General features: G+C 46.9%; 1 protein-coding gene across 7 annotated transcripts in view; it reads left to right on the top strand.

Annotated features, from left to right (window-relative positions):
- Positions 1-16,051, top strand: part of LOC119868542 (PWWP domain-containing DNA repair factor 3B-like) — an 18,087-nt gene extending 2,036 nt beyond the window's left edge. For 2 of the 7 annotated variants that reach the window (XM_038589399.1, XM_038589400.1), the window contains exons 2-4: positions 10,871-10,983; positions 12,691-12,871; positions 13,611-16,051. In XM_038589399.1, coding sequence (XP_038445327.1) covers positions 13,815-15,797 — 1,983 coding nt within the window. In that variant the 5' untranslated portion in view covers positions 10,871-10,983; positions 12,691-12,871; positions 13,611-13,814 and the 3' untranslated portion in view covers positions 15,798-16,051. Of the gene's footprint in view, positions 1-7,281; positions 7,390-10,870; positions 10,984-11,349; positions 11,487-12,690; positions 12,872-13,610 lie in introns of those variants that run through there. The other 5 variants (XM_038589402.1, XM_038589398.1, XM_038589401.1 and 2 more) reach the window with 5 other exon arrangements.

Raw genomic sequence — 16,051 nt, 5'->3', positions numbered from 1 at the left:
GCTTTCTCTCTGCGTCTCTCAGGAAGAAATAAATAAACACAAATCTCTAAAGAGTAAAAACAAAGATTCTAGGTCAGGCCCAACTCCGAGTCCTCCGGGATTAAGCTTACACTCTGATGACTCAGATCCTTCCGTGATTCCTGACAGCCTCCACACGAGGGTCGACCCTACATACGAGGACCCTTAGCACCTCGTCTCCTTTGACTCCCCCCTTTATCCTCCCCATCCTGAGCTGCTTGCCACCGCCCGAAGCACACCGTGGCTGTTGCCTGCCACTGGGCCCTCGAACGAGCTCAACCAACTTCTCTGCCGAGACCCTTGGTTGACACTCCTTCCTCTGCCTGTCGCTGTGACTTGTGCCGCCTCGCTCCTCTCCCTGCACTGTAATCCAGTCCTCTGTGTGCTAACGGGACCCTATTCCCGTGCCTCACTTTGACCATGCGGGAAGCCTCTATCATTCTACCAAGCAGATTTGGAACTCACAATTCGTATTGGTCACTGTTTGCCCATGAATACAGACAACACTTCAGCGAGCTATGCTGCCCTGGCCTGAAGGGATACACACCCGTGACTCATTGGATGACCTTAATAACCCTCTGGAAGGTGAATTGGTGCAAGGCCCCTTTATAAGTTAAGAGGACCATGGTCAGAGACTACAGATGCTTACCCAAGTTTGCAGAGCCGCACAGTGGAGGAAGGGCCAGACCTTTGGCGTGTTTGTTTGTTTTTTTTTTTTTTTTAATCATGAATTTATTTTTTATTGGTGTTCAGTTTGCCAACATACAGAATAGCACCCAGTGCTCATCCCGTCAAGTGCCCCCCTCAGTGCCCGTCACCATTCACCCCCACCCCCCGCCCTCCTCCCCTTCCACCACCCCTTTGCCCACCCCTGGCCCTCGCCTCTTCACTGTTTTGCGTCCCGTTGCTGCTCTGGGGCTACAGCACGTCTTCAGCTACAAGCCATGGTCTCCAGTAGTGCCTGCCTGTCCCAGTACTGCAGAAAATGGTTTGAAGGCTGTGACTGAGGAGGTGGAAGTCCTTTACAAAGTTCTTGTTTTCCATGTAAATTTCAAAACCTGTCAATCGAGAAAGGTGCTGCCTCTGGCATTTTGGAGTGCACCTAAGCGTTATGAAATGACAAACCCATTGAAGAGTCCACGCAGACCAGACCAGATGACGGGAACAAGGGTCTGTCCTCGGTAGAGCAAGGGCCAGTAGCTCAACCACGGCTTTCGGGTTCCAAATTGTCAGGGACATTCTGGTTCCCTATGGCTGGCACCGGGACAGGAATCGCGATTTGTCAGAAGCTCCCACTGGGGATTTGGATGATCAGTATAGATACGTGTAAGTGCTGTGGCAGGTCCTGGACCTCCCCGAGCACCCCTTCCCTCACCCTTTCGTCCTTACTAACAGAACCCTGACCCCATTGCACAGACAGGTGAGCGCGTGGCCCAGTCCAGCCCCTGGGCTGGCCGTGATTCGTGTCCCAGATGACGCCGGTGGCATTCCTAGGAAAGCCCCTGGAACTGGAAAGACGCAGCCGGCATTCCCCTTCGATCTTTCCCACTTGCTCCTGCCAGTGATACAGACGCAGTGCCCGTGGCCCTGGAGACAAAAGCCACATTTAAGGAGAGAGGGGCGAGAAGAGAGGAGATCCTGGCTTCCCGAGGTGTAGTACCAGCCCTGGATTATGTATTCCTACCGTGTGTTACCTGGAATAAACAAAGCCCCTGTATGAGCTACTTGATTCAACAAGCAGGAAGACGCAATTCACGGTGACAGAGCAGCGCATACCTGAAATTTATTTTTGCCCAGCTTGTGTCAGGGGTGGTAGACTATTACCCTAACACCTAAACCCAAACGTGTACAGGGACTCAACTGGTTTATCTCAACTAGTTTATCTATTACTCTTGGCACATTACTGGGAAAGTGACTGGGTCCTCCTGGCAGGCACTATCCATGCACTTCCACAGGGACCCCGGCTGTCAGAAAGTCTGCCACACCCAACGTGGGGCTCCCACGGGAGCCCCGGAGGTGGCCCCCTTGGCAGTTTGCTAGAAGGGGCAAAGAGCACAGAGGTGCACCAGGTACCAGGTGTTTACAAGTTAGGCCTGGCAGTGGCACGCCTCATTTCCGCTTGCCGTCCCATTGCCTGGATCTCAGGCACACGGTCACACGTAACAGCAAGGCAAGCCGGCGAATGATGCCTAGATGGGGCCCAGGAAGAAGAGGAGAGCAAGGATTTAGGTGGCGACCGGGAGGTCCCTGCAACCTGTGCCTTTCTGAAAGTAATGCAAAACTTGACTACGTTGGGTTTTCTTAAAGGGAAACTCACAAAAATGCTCAAAGCACCAACTGACAGTCCAGCATGCCATTAAACGGGGCTGTCCCGCTCGGGGACTGTGAGACACCGAGCTGACTTCTTGACTTCTCTCTCGAAGCCTTGATCACTTTCGTACTATCTTAAAGGCATACCGACAGTATTTGTCTCGTGATATTTTGGATGCCGCTAAGTGAAATAATGCATAAAAACTCGTACGGGCCCTCAGTAATATCCGGGAACCAGTCAAATATTAGTAACAGTATAGCAGCATTACTGTTTCTGATTCATTCTATCGTAATGGTGATCGGCGTTTCGTGTTTATTGTATTGCCATTATTGTGGCCACTTTGTGAGCCACTGGCACACAATTTCCTGAATATCAAACATTGAATGCAAGCCGGTGCCTGCTACATATTTCAAAGCGTAAAAACTAACTGATTTTCATCATCAGGATTAACTGTAACATTTCATTAACAAATGTGGACTTGGGACGGGAAATATATATTTCAAGTACATGAATAACTTAGGGTGTGTCAGACATCACAAGGGCATTTTTACTCTTTTTTTAAATTTATTTTTCCGTGAGAGACAGAGAGAGAGAGAGAGAGAGAGAGAGAGAGAGAGACAGGCAGAGACACAGGCAGAGGCAGAAGATGAGCACGTGGCTCAGTCCAGCCCATGGGCTGGCCATGATACGTGTCCCAGATGATACTGGTGGCATTGCTAGGAAAGCTTCTGGAACTGGAAAGGCGCAGCTGGCACGGATGCAGCTGCATAGGCAGCTCCCATGCAGGGAGCCCGATGTGGGACTCGATTTCGGGACTCCAGGATCACACCGTGGGCCGAAGGCAGGCGCTAAACCGCTGAGCCACCCAGGGATCCCACATTCTTACTGTTTAAGGCAGTATTTCTTCCAAAGAAGTCAGAGAAGATGATGACGGATGTGTGAATAAATTCGATCAAAAATGCATGCAGTCTGGTTGACCCTTCTTATCTCCTTTTTTTCCCTCCCACTCTCTCTGTTTTCCTTTGGCCTCCATAACTGCATAGTCTCCCGTTATCTCCTTTCATTCTGGCGACTCCTTCTTACCATTGCTAGCTCCTTCTCTTCAAATGAGCCTTCGCATGATGATGTTCCTCAGGACTTGGTTTTACTTGATTCTTTTCTCAATCGATACACGTTCCCTAAATGTTTCCACCTATGTGCATGATTTCAATGGCCATTTACATCAGAGCTTCTCAAAGGGTGGTGCATGGGATCACCGATATATCAGAATCCCTGAAAGGAGAGTGTTTAGTCCAGATTCCTTGGATCTGTCCTAGGCCTGCCCAATCAACCATGTGGGCGTGCACTAGGAATCTGCATTTTCAGTAAATTCTCCAGGTTGCTCTCAAACTTGGAACCACTGTATTAGTCAAGAAGGACCTGACTGTCACAAACAGTGGCAGCTCAATATCTCCATCTGGCGGCTTCATAAAACCACTGTCTTTGTTTTGCAAATGCCCACCAAGGATGTGAGGAAAATATTAAAAATCTGAAAATCAGGAAAGAAATTGGAACAAGGGACTTTAGTGGACCATCTGCTCCATGACTAACCAAGATGAGTTATGACACCTTTTGAGTCATAACAGCTTTTGACTTTTCTAACACCGACCGTGAACTTGTCTGTTTTACACTTGTAAGGAGAAATCAAATTGATACATCTCAGAGGTCCTCCGACTATAGAAAAACACAGGTATTGGATGACTCCTGTCTATAGATCATTTCAGCACGTTGTGATTTCTTACGGCAGTGCCAAGAGGTTTTCTGGAATTTTGAAGTTATCCTTCCAGAGGTTAGCTCATAAAGAACGGTCTACTTTCCAAAAATAACTTAATACAGAGCGCTCTTTGTTAACTTAAGTTCTCCTGTCAAGTCTCTCTTCTAATTATAAAAGCAATAAAGACTCACGATAGGATAATTTTCACAAAATAGAAAATTTACAGAGGAAATGAAATTCATGCTTCATTCCACTACTCAGATGTACTATACGATTTGAAAGTGAGGGATACTATCTGCTTCCATCCTTCTCCCCCCCCCCCTCCCTCTCTCTCTGCCCCCTATATTATTTTCTTTGGACCTTTCACCTTTTGGTGCCTGCCTTGATTTGCTACCAGCTCTGGGCTTTTATTTTTTCCGTCTGTTTTTAATCACACATGTTACTTCTTTCATCTAAGATTTGGAAGCAAATCTTCAATATTTTATTCAGTCCGATCCTTCTTCCATAGTGTCTACTTCGAGTTAACGGTCCAGGCTAAGCCAATGATTTATGTTGTACTTCTGATCCCCTTCCTCATAATGCTCAGCATTTCACTGGTTCCCGTAACTACACCAATATGTTGGGTGAGGGATGACTGATGATGACCATCCAGGGGGTAAGGATAGTCTCTTCAACAAGTGGCTCTGGGACAGCGGTATATCCACATACAAATGAACAAACTTGGACACTCTAGTCACAGGATACACAAAACGCCTAAACGTGAGAGCTAAAATTATAAAACTCTTAGAATAAAGGATAGCAGTAAACCTCCATGACCTCGGATTTCTTAAACATTAGACCAAAAGCAACAAAAGAAAAAAAAAATGGGTAAATTGACGTTCACCAAAATGAAAACAAGCTTTTGCATTAAAAGACACCATCTTTGGGCACCTGGGTGGCTCAATCGGTTACCATCTGCCTTTGGCTCGGGTTGTGGTCCTGGGATTGAGCGCCGCATCGGGCTCCCTGCTCAGCGGAGAGCCTGCTTCTTCTGCTGCTCCTCCTGCTTCTGTTATCTCTCTCTCTCTCTTTCTCTTTTTCTCTCCCTCTCTCTCTCTGTCTCTCTCTCTCTCTGTCTCTCACTCTCTCTCTCAAGTAAATTTGTAAAATCTTTCTTTAAAAGAACAAAAAATAAATGACTATCGAGAGAGAGAGAAAGATATCATAAAGATGGGAGAAAACATTGTCAAATCATATGTCTTTTTAAAAAAGATTTTATTTATTTATTCATGAGAATACGCAGAGAGGAGAGAGAGAGAGGCAGAGACACAGGCAGAGGGAGAAGCAGGTTCCATGCAGGGAGCCTGATGTGGGACTCGATCCCGGGTCTCCAGGATCATGCCCTGGGCTGAAGTTGGCGCTAAACCGCTCAGCCACCCGGGCTGCCCATATGATTTTTTAAAAAGTATTTTATGTATTTATTCATGAGAGTCACGGAGAGAAAGAGGAAGGCAGAGACACAGGCAGAGGGTGAAGCAGGCTCCATACAGGGATCTTGACTTGGGACTCGATCCCAGGACCCCAGGATCACGCCCTGGGCCAAAGGCAGGCACCAAACCGCTGAGCCACCCAGGGTTCCCCTTGCAAATCATATGTCTAGGGAGAGTCTAGCAACCAGAGTATAGAAAGAACCCTTACAACTCCAACCAAATGAAAAAACAAATAAAGATGGGAAAGAGATCTGAGTACGTATTTCCCGAAGGAAGATAAACAAATGGCCAAAAGTCACATGATAATATGCTCAATATTATTAGTCAGTCGGAATTGCAAACCAAAGCCTAACAATAGCTGTTAACGCCCCCTAGAATGTCTAACATTAAGGGGAAACAGTTGGTCTTTCAGAAAGCATCTCTGATTTGAAAAGATTGGCCATGGGTGCTTCCCACTATTTTCCCACCCCTAAAACTACATAGGCTACATACATGGAGGCTCTTGGTATGCCTCTTCCTCTCCTCTTCACCAAGAACCTTTCGAAAGCCTTCATTCAGGTGGCACACAGTTCTGTGTAAGAGTCCAGCTTGCCCTGCTCTCGTGGATTGCACGTAGAACGAGAGGGCTTTGTCTGGCTCTGGAATCTGGGGTCCATGGCTGTGCTGGGTCTGTCTGGAACCGTCACCTTGTGAGGGCTGATTTGGGGCATCACTTGCCAAATCAGCATTCGGTGACATCGTGTCAGTGGTTTGAATTCGGCCATAATGGTAGTACTTACAACATGGAAATAGGAAAACCCTGGAGCTCGGAACTGCAATCTCCCCTCCCGAAAGCCTGTTCCCAGCACATCACACTGCCCAGGACTGGCCACAGAAGAATTGCCTGGAGCTCATTAACAGGAAACAAGAGCTACATCACAGGGCAGCTCTGTCCCCTGATGTAGATGACAATGAGAGAGGAAGTGTGCGCTGTGTGCCCTTCTGAGAGGAGCCCTACCTCTGGGCTTAGCCTTCATTGGCAGTGTGGTTGCGGCAGTACAAGCTGAGCGCACATCCCAAATGTGAGAGGCTCATCTCTATCTCCCTATTGTCCTCCATCGGGGACATTTTTGGGGACTCGCCTCTCTTCTCAGGAACCACTGGTGTCCCGAAAACCTTGTCAGTACACAGTCGTCCGAGGGTACACTGAGGGTCATTTGGTCTTGTTGCAACCCGAGTTTCTAGTTAAGGCAAATGGACCTCTGACACCCAGGGCCTTTGTCCTGACACGTCTTCTCCTCTTGGGTCATTTTTAATTGACTGAGAGTCCTTGAATCCCACCCACACAAACACACACGGCCTCATGTGTCTTGGCACGTTGAAAGGAGGTCCTTAACGGAACCTGGATCCTAAGCGTGTGTGTGTGTGTGTGTGTGTGTGTGTGTGTGTGTGTGAAGGGAAGACAGAAGCTGTTATCTTTCCACTTTATTTCTTCCATAACCCATTTTGCAAAAACTCCCCTGCCCTCAGTGCCTTTTCTGAGACCATCAGATATTGTCTTCAATGTTTCATTCATTCATTCACTCACAAACTCATTCATTCATTCACTGGATTGGTCAGGGTGTAATTGACTGAGACCACGATCGACGCTCTGCATCTGAGGAGGTATTAGTACTTCCTGGTTTCCATAGAAAGCGAACATCAGGAAGACCTTTTCTGATGACATTCTGGTTTCCATGACAACTGGGTTAAGCCATTCTTTCCTGGAGACAGAAGAAACATTTAACAAGGATATTTACAGACTGGAGAGATGGAGTACCTGTAGAAACGTCGGACTAGTCAGTGTCTGCTATCAATGTGTGAGTCGTGTGTGTGTTTGTGTGTTGCCAGTGTGTGGGTTTTAGTTGGACTTTAAGAGCTCTAATCCCTCCTGTTTTATCAGAGGGGATGGCAGCTTCTCTTGGGGCTGGGGAGCTTAGGTGACTGAATACCTCTGTCACACCAGGGCCCCTTTCTGCTGTCCTAAGGTGACACCATTGCCCGAGGGCATTGTTACCTGACTTCTTGAAAGCAGAGATCCCCAAATATTCCTCATCATGTACCTCTGCTTGATGATTGTCCCATGAACCCTTAAAGATGTAAGTTGACTCGCTTGCACTGACTTAGAGTCAAGTTATTATGTGTGTGAAATGAGAGGGAGAAAGAAGTCAGCAAATGAGGCAAATGGGTAGGATTGGAAGATCTAATGTGACTCTGTGTAGCCTAGGGGATGATATTGTGCTCACTCTGAGTAGCCGACACACACATGATCTAAGAAACATCTCTAACAGACAAGGTCGGAGCCCACGCTCTGAGGTCTCCTCTTCAGACGTCACGGCTTCTCAGAACCACCGTATCCTCCGTTGCGCTCTCTGGAACTACAAGTGCCCACTCTTCCTGTCATGACACTCTTGCGTCATTGCTCAATTGTACTTTTTTTTTTCTTTTTTGATCTCCAAATGACTCAAGTTCTCTTTCATAAAAATAGGAAGAGAGTGTTGCCTAAAAGTCATGCTGGTTTTCCCTCTTTGCTTTTAAAGCTGTTCTTTTCCCACTGGGTTCTAGAAGTTTAACCATGATGAGCCTAGACCTGTGTGTGTGTGTGTGTGTGTGTGTGTGTGTGTGTGTGTGAATGTTAGAGAGAGAGGAAGAGAGAGGGAGAGCAGGGAGAGGGACGGAATATATTATGCTTGCAGGTTGGCATCTCAATACACCATCTGATATTTTGGAACATTGTTGCCTATTGTTCCTTCACACATTCAGCAGCCCTTCTCTCTTCTTGGACCGAAGTACAATATATCTTCTGTGGTTAAATATATACATTTTAATAATGAACATTTCCTTTGATCCATAGAAAATGTACCTCAAAGACATTTGCAATGTATTTGCATCGCTTTCTATGCAATGGTTGGTACTGTTTTGCTTGCCTGCTTTTTGTTCACTTACATCCAGGATTTCATTTCATATCACCTTAGAATCTTTGCAAAGTAAGGTTTCGGTGCCTATGTACACGTAAATGTGTCCTCCGTGTAATGTTTTAAAACATTTGAGAAATGATGTCTACCCTCACTACCCACTTCTGTCCTTTTCCTTCCTCTCTTGCCAATGCAACAGTGCCATGACATTTCTGTTTATCATTCTGGACTCTTCTCTTGCATTGACATGTCTTTGTATCCAAAGATGAAGTAGACACCGTTGCTCTCATGTGAATGTGTGCCTTACGGAAAGCGTATTACTTGCGCTTCACTGGTCTCTAGATATATTTTTTTTTGGGGGGGGGGAGTGAATGAATTTTTGTCCTCTGTCAGCACATGAAGGTCTGCATCAGTCCTTGTGTTGGATGCATAACATGCCCTTGTTGGCTTAGATTATCGGTTTGTTAGTCTATTCCCATGGGTAGCAAGCACCTGGCAGACACCCAATGCCGTTATGACAAGCTACGATGCAGTGAGTTGTCTTGTGAATTAGGGCACCTTTTTCTCCTTGTGCACGACACAGGGAAATTAATAGGTTCTGAAATACACACTTTGTCCGCTCGCCGGGCTATCAGTAATTATGGAAGTCTCGCCTGCAGGAAAGACCAGGATGCCCTTGACTTTTTCAGTCCTAAGGCTGTGCATGATTTCATCACTGTTAGAGAGGGAAGTGGAGGTCTCCCTGTGGCAGGTAACAGTGACTGGAGGGGTAACAGAGAATCTCTGGAAGAAAATTGGCCTGCTTGATGGGAGAAACCACCTGAGTTTGCTAAAGGAATGGGACAGAAGTCACTCTAGTCTTAAAATAAGGCCCTGAGGGGAACCTTGATGTTTGTGTCGTCCTTTGCACAAGCACTCATGGTTCTGCTCCTCTGGGCAGCTCTAGAGCTCTTGATGGTGTGTGCCTGCAAGCGTAGTTGCTGTGGTTCCTTCTTTCTTAAGGGAAAATGGGGGGCAGAGTTTGGCAATTTGAATGTGTAGGTGCTCTGAGTGTTGTAGCTGATCATTGGTAGGTGAGAAGCAAGCCTAGTTTTTTCAGTTCTTTGGTAGAACTGAGGGCGGTTCACGATTTTTCAGTCTGCGCTACTTGCCATTGAAATGTTTATACAAAAATGGTCCACATTTCCAAATAGGTGTGACCTCCATGAGTTTATGAAACTAGTGAGCAACATAAGGGAAAGGTTTGAAGATGCAATTCCCACTCAGTTGCTCTACAAATGGAATGAGGTTAAAAACTTTGACAGGTGGAAAGTTCATGCTGGATTCATGGGGCACTGGAAAGGTGTAACAGTAGGCAAGAACGTGTTTTCTCTCTAAGTGAAATTGCGTGAAATGTGCCTTTATAGCCAAAAGGGGGAACTGCTAACTCGTCCATTCATGGAAATACATGTTTTGGGGACAGTTTAAGGTCACAAAGCCTACAGCTTAAAAGAAGCTCCAAGGTGTGCCTGGGTGGCTCAGTCGGTTGGGGTCAACACTCTTGATTTCAGCTCAGGTTATGATATCAGGGTCATGAGATCGAACCCCGTGTGGGGCTCTGCATTGGGCATGGAGCCTACTTAAGATTCCATCTCCCTCTACCTATGGCCCCGCCTTCCTCCTCCATCTCAGAATGAAAACCACACACACAAAAAGTCCAATAAATAAGCACTGGTTTTAGGGAAGGGATGAGAGGGTGTTGGGGTAAAGATGAGAGAAGTTCTGCCTCTGGGGAGTGGAGGGGTGCAGGAGTCCTATCAAGGACAGTGCCCTTGTTTTGAGACAACACGTTCAGAGGGTTGTTTTCGTTTTTGTTTGGAAGTGATCACAGCCCTCAACGGGGAAAGGAGTTAAGGAACAAAGCTTCCAAAATCATTCTTCCAAAAGTCACGGCGATTGATTGGAGAAATAAATATTCGTTGCCACCACGTTCTCTCATTCCTTAGCCAAGGAGCAAATGGACTAGAGTTAACAGCAGGACTTAAAAATTGAAGCTGGTTCATCTGAGGGTTCTATTTCTTGATGGTCTGGAATTGACCCTGAAGTTACAAATCGTGGAGTTGTTACTTCTACGATTCCCCTTCTGTTTTATTCTATTCATTTTTACTGGGCAGGCATGTTTGGTATGACTGTAAACTAGAATTGTGGATACATGTTCAGATCCAAGCCCTCCGAGAATTGGGGGTCACTTTAATAGTTACTTCAGTGTCATTCAGGGTTCTATTTTTAATACTTGTTCCTGGTGTGCAGAAGAGGATCAACATTTACATGTAATTCCCTCTATCTGTCCCTCTTTCTCTCCAACTGCCACGTGTCTGTCTACACACCCACCTGGATGCACCCTTAGAGGGAAAGAAGAGAGCTGTGCTCCTGTCAGGATGAAAAAATAAGGAAATCATCTGCAACATTATGTGCCAACCCTTCAATGGAAGCTGTTTGGACAGTGGGCCAAAGCACATGGTGAGTAGGCCATGGAGGATTTTATATTTTCATTAAAAACCCTTTCCTTCTGAATGCGTCTCTCAAGGGTGCATCGTTTTGGTAACCGGACAAAATGATTGCAATTGATATTTTGGTTGTCCGCTGCAAGTTACTCCATTAAAGTGCTTCGTAGTTGAACAGATGTACACAAACGTGAATGGGAGAGAATATTCAAATAGGTGCTATGGTTTTTAAAGCCCTTTCTATAGAAAATAGGTTTAAACAGAATTTAAAAGTGCGAGACTCATATATTTGCAGTTCGCATTCCTTCTGGGTGATCAGCTTACTGATCCTTAATGGTTTTCCTACTTTATGGTGTTAAACAGCATTTTAGATTCTCCGTGTGTAATTCCAAGATAAGGAACTGAGACGAGCTGCCCTGGAAGCAACAACATTTGCATGCATGCGTAGAGCAGAAAACATGGATTCCATGCATCAATATCAGGCATCTTGCGTCTCTAACCTCATCACTCTGAGTCTGTGTATGTATCTGTGAGTGTGTGTGTGTCTGTCTTGGGGGTCTGGTTGGAGCTCAGGTGACTCAGGCACTCCTGTTCTGTGTGAGAGACTGGCAGGTCATGCTGCAGGGAGACTGCAGTTGGTTGAGTTACCTGTTTTTCCTTCTCCTCTCTGTTCTGTGTCCTCACCCGACACCCGTGATCTAAGAGCCAGTACACTGAGTTCTGTAAAGCAGAGGACACAATACCTGCATGATCATACATTCTGGCAAGAAAAGGTTTGTGCAGGCTGGGCCCAAAGTCTGTGTCATTAGTCATCATACGTTTCATATTGTAGCTAGGAGTATGTGTGAACAAAGTCCTGCATACATGTGTTTTCTTAGGGAAATAATCTGTTGTAAATCAAAGCGTACCATTTGAAACCGATACTGGATGAACTAAAATCTGTAAGCGAACTGTGATACGTAATTGAACAGTATATGTGGAAAAGTAGAACCCATTAACAGGTATTTCCTGACGGGTCGGAAGGGGGATTGAGAGAACAACTGCATTTTCTGCATGACACACATCTAAAAGTTTGAAATGTATTTAAATGAAGTTTTTAAATGTCAGGGAAACCGCATTGCAAAAAGTGATTCACAAAACTGATGCAAAAAATCAGATTCCCACGAAACAGTGATCCCATACTGCTCTTGAGTGAAGAAATACAGTGCTAGGCATATGTGCACGCGTGTGTAGATGGCGCATTGGGAACGTGCGCTGAACGCTCACACCATCATGTTGACAGTAAGCATCTATCATGTATTGCCCCCGTGTATACCCCTCTGCATGGTTTTTCTCTTCACAATTTTACTTTAGAAACACCAACACACACTTACATAATAGACACCGTTTTGTTGCGCGCGCACACACACACACACACACACACACACAAAACGCTGCTACTACTAAATCCTTGCATTTAAGACGGACAAAAAGGCTATTATGAAAGCTGTAGTAGTGGCCATGGTTCTGAAATAGGAGGACCAGCCTAAACTAAACAGGTTAACATGGAAATATTTTTGAAATTCAAACGAAGGAAGCAGAGAGACAGGTCTACATTCCAAATGAGATATAACTAACATTTCTGCTTCAGAATAGCCTGTATTCCAGAGCTGGGGAAGGGAAAATGATGACTCCATCCCCATTTCGTTGACTTAATTTCCCATCTGCCTTTCTGATTTTCTAGATTAACATTAGAGGTACGTACGTCCTGGGTATCTACATTTGAGGCCATTTGATCCCTGGAAGGACTGTGCACCTCAGAGGCACAGAGCAGAGGAAAGGGTCTGCCGGACAAGCAGTTGGAACGTGTGAACCAACAGGTGCCGCGAAAAGACTCACGCCTCCCTCGATCTACGTGCTGTTTTGTAAGACGTTCCTATTTTACTAAACATTTCACTTGCAGTCATTTCATGTTGACATTTGGAGTGTGGCTTATTCCGCTCCTCGCTCTACAGCCATCTCTTTCCGAAAATTTAGCTCTGGGGGCGGGGAAGGGGGTGGGCAACAGCCTTTTGAGCCACCGTAGTGCAATGCAAAAGGGCAGGTCAAGCCAATGGCCCATGCCTGTAGCAATCCTTATGAAGGATGGCACCAGTAACCACCAGGATGATCTTCGTGAACCTCTGGATTCTAAGCTCATGCTCTTGAACCCAAGATTGGGCTGGCTGGCATTCAGGGTCTGTAGGCTGGAGATCGTCCCTGGCTTCCTTGGGTGCACAGGGTGGCATCAGCGCCCCCCAGAAAATAAGGACCGAGTGAAGCATCCCCCCAGGATGAGCCCCAGGGAGCACAAAAGGCACAAGACGGCCAATAACACAAATGAGATCTGGAAAACGACACCCGCCTCCCCACACAGATGCTCTTTAATACGGAGTGGCAACAAGCAGGGCAAGAAGTTGGGTATGGAAGGTTAAAAAACTCCTCAGGCATCTTCTGTATGTTCCCCGATACTTGCCTTGTATTTACTCCCCCTATCTGACACACAAACTCTTTATAGTTCTTTGTTTTATCTCCTTTCAATTCTCAGTGACCGATGTTCTTCTACGTTCACAAAAGTAATTTTTTCTCCTAATGGTTTTCTTCTCTTCCTTTTCCACATTCCAGTGTTCTCCTATACAGTCCGTTCCGTGACTCTGGGAGACTCAGGTGAAGAAGGAGGGTCCACACAAGCAGTAAACCCTTTGTGGCCCGAGGCCAAAAGGCGTGCTGAAGGACATTGTTTTAGGGAAGATGTGCCGTGCCTGTGTGTCTGACGGCCAGAACCCTCAACCTCTATTAGTCACCTCTTGAGAGGACACCCAAATCACAATGGATGCTGAGTATGTCCTGTGCAACTGGAAAGACCACTTGTGGCCAGCAAGGGTTTTGTCCAGATCCGGGGTCTCACCAAGAAATAAGAGGAAAGGAGCACTTTCTCTAGAAGTTGAAATACTCTCGGTAGATGAAAAAATTAAAGTGAAAAGCACAGACGTAAAGATCCTAAACGAGTCTCAGATTGAATCCATTACCTCCTTGCTAACAGCCCAGTCGAAGGCCAGTGTCCCAGCGGGACAGGAAGTGCCTTACAGAAACGCTCTTTCAGTGGCATTGGAGATTCTGAAGGAGAGAGCAGATGTGCGCCCAGCAGGAGCATCGGATGATCCAGAGACCACTACACCGTCCCGAAGGGGACCAAGAAAGCGATCTCTTAAAGACTACCGGAAGGCCAAAGGGATCTTACTGAGGCGTCTCAGGAAACGCAGAAACCTCAAATCGCGGCTGGTGCATTCTCGGAGACAGGATGCCCCAGATGGCGGCCAATCACAGGCACACACAACCCTCACTCCCCTTCCAAGGAAAAGGCAAGCAAAGTCCTCACCAAGCTCCAGCAGGCGCCCGAACTTACCGTCACTTTCAGAAGATGGTGGTGAGAAAGAGGGCAAGGAAAAGAGGGACACCTCAAGAGTTAGGTCTTTGCATCGCATAGCCAAGGAGGCGGGTACCGGGGCTGAAGATGGAGGCATCCTTCCATCTCCGCCACCAGGTTTCAACCTCACTGTGCCCGAGGAGGCTCCGAAAGAAGAGGCACCTGACACCCACGCAAAGACCCCGGATGCCTCCTCTGAGCGCTCTGCCTCCTCCGGGAATGTTGAGGACCACGGAGAGGGTCCCTGGGAGCCAGGCATGGAAGGTGCGGCAGCCTCCTCCAGCGCCCCTAACCTGAGGCCGCGTTGTTCACTCCGTCTGGCAAACAGGAGAAGGAAGCTGCAGGTACCAGAGTTTGAGAAAGGGCTGCAGGAATCTCGACCTTCGGCCAGCTCAAAGGCTGTGAACCCCACCACTGCTATTAAGAAGGATGTCAGCCAGGAAATGGGACAACTGACCAGCACGCTTTCTCCACAGGAGCCTTGTCCCATTGAAGGAGGAATGATGGTCTGGTTTAAATTTCAAAATCACCCCTTTTGGCCAGCGGTGGTAAAGAGCGTCAGCCAAGCAGAGCAGACTGCAAGGGTGCTTTTGATTGAGGCAAACATGCACGCTGAAATGAGTGGCATTCGAGTTCCTCTTCGAAGATTAAAGCCCCTGGACTGCAAAGAGAAAGAAACACTGATGAAGAGAGCCAGGAAAATGTACGAGCAAAGTGTGAACTGGTGTTTCTCCCTGATTTCTCACTACAGAGAAGGGCTCACTTGTGGGTCTTTTGCAGGCTCCTTCCTGGACTATTATGCTGCTGACGTCAGTTACCCAGTTAGGAAAGCCATCCAGGACGGGGATCTGGAGGCTGACTTCCCAAAGGTCAATTATGCCGACCTGGAGGATTCTGAGGAGGAGACCTCCGTGGGCGGGAAGAGGCCCCGCAAGAAGATTCTCCCTGACCGGATGAGGGCTGCTCGGGACCGAGCCAACCAGAGGCTCGTGGACTTCATCGTGAAAACGAAGGGGGCCGATCACCACCTTCTGGACATTGTCAAAGGCAGGAAACAGTCCAGGTGGCTGACATCGTTTCTGAATTCCAACAGGTACACGCTCTGCGTTGAAACATACCTGGAGGATGAAGACCAGTTGGATGTCGTGGTGGGACATTTACAAGAAATCTACAAACAAATAGACAAGAAGAGGCTGACTCTGGCAAGGGACGACAAAGTGAGTTTTGTTCTGGAAGTTCTTCTGCCAGAAGCAATCATTTGTTCAATTGCTGCACTTGACGGATTAGGTTATAAGGAGGCAGAAGAAAAGTACCTACGGGGCCCACCCGTGCATTACCGAGAAAAAGAGCTGTTTGATAAAAATATCTTAAAGAAAATGCGATAGAGATCGGCACCAAGGGGCAAAGCTAATAAGTAAGCCCTCCTGTGCCCACACTGCAGCAGGGAGACCTCTCATTGCCTGTCTGTATGCAATGCGGGATCCTTCCATTCTCTATGCCATGTACATACGTTCTAGGAGTTTGAGACCCCGGGAACATGCTGGGTTCATTTTGGATCCATCTGTGGCACTTGTGCGTAGCACGGCCACCATCGTTTCTAGTTCCCAAACGCCTCGCAAACTAATTTGATAAAAAAAAA

Source organism: Canis lupus, unplaced genomic scaffold (genome assembly GCF_011100685.1).
Source record: "Canis lupus familiaris isolate Mischka breed German Shepherd unplaced genomic scaffold, alternate assembly UU_Cfam_GSD_1.0 chrUn_S1972H2171, whole genome shotgun sequence".
NCBI classification, from domain to species: domain Eukaryota; kingdom Metazoa; phylum Chordata; class Mammalia; order Carnivora; family Canidae; genus Canis; species Canis lupus.
Note: the sequence above shows the minus strand (reverse complement) of the source record. Positions and strands in the feature narration are given on the sequence as shown.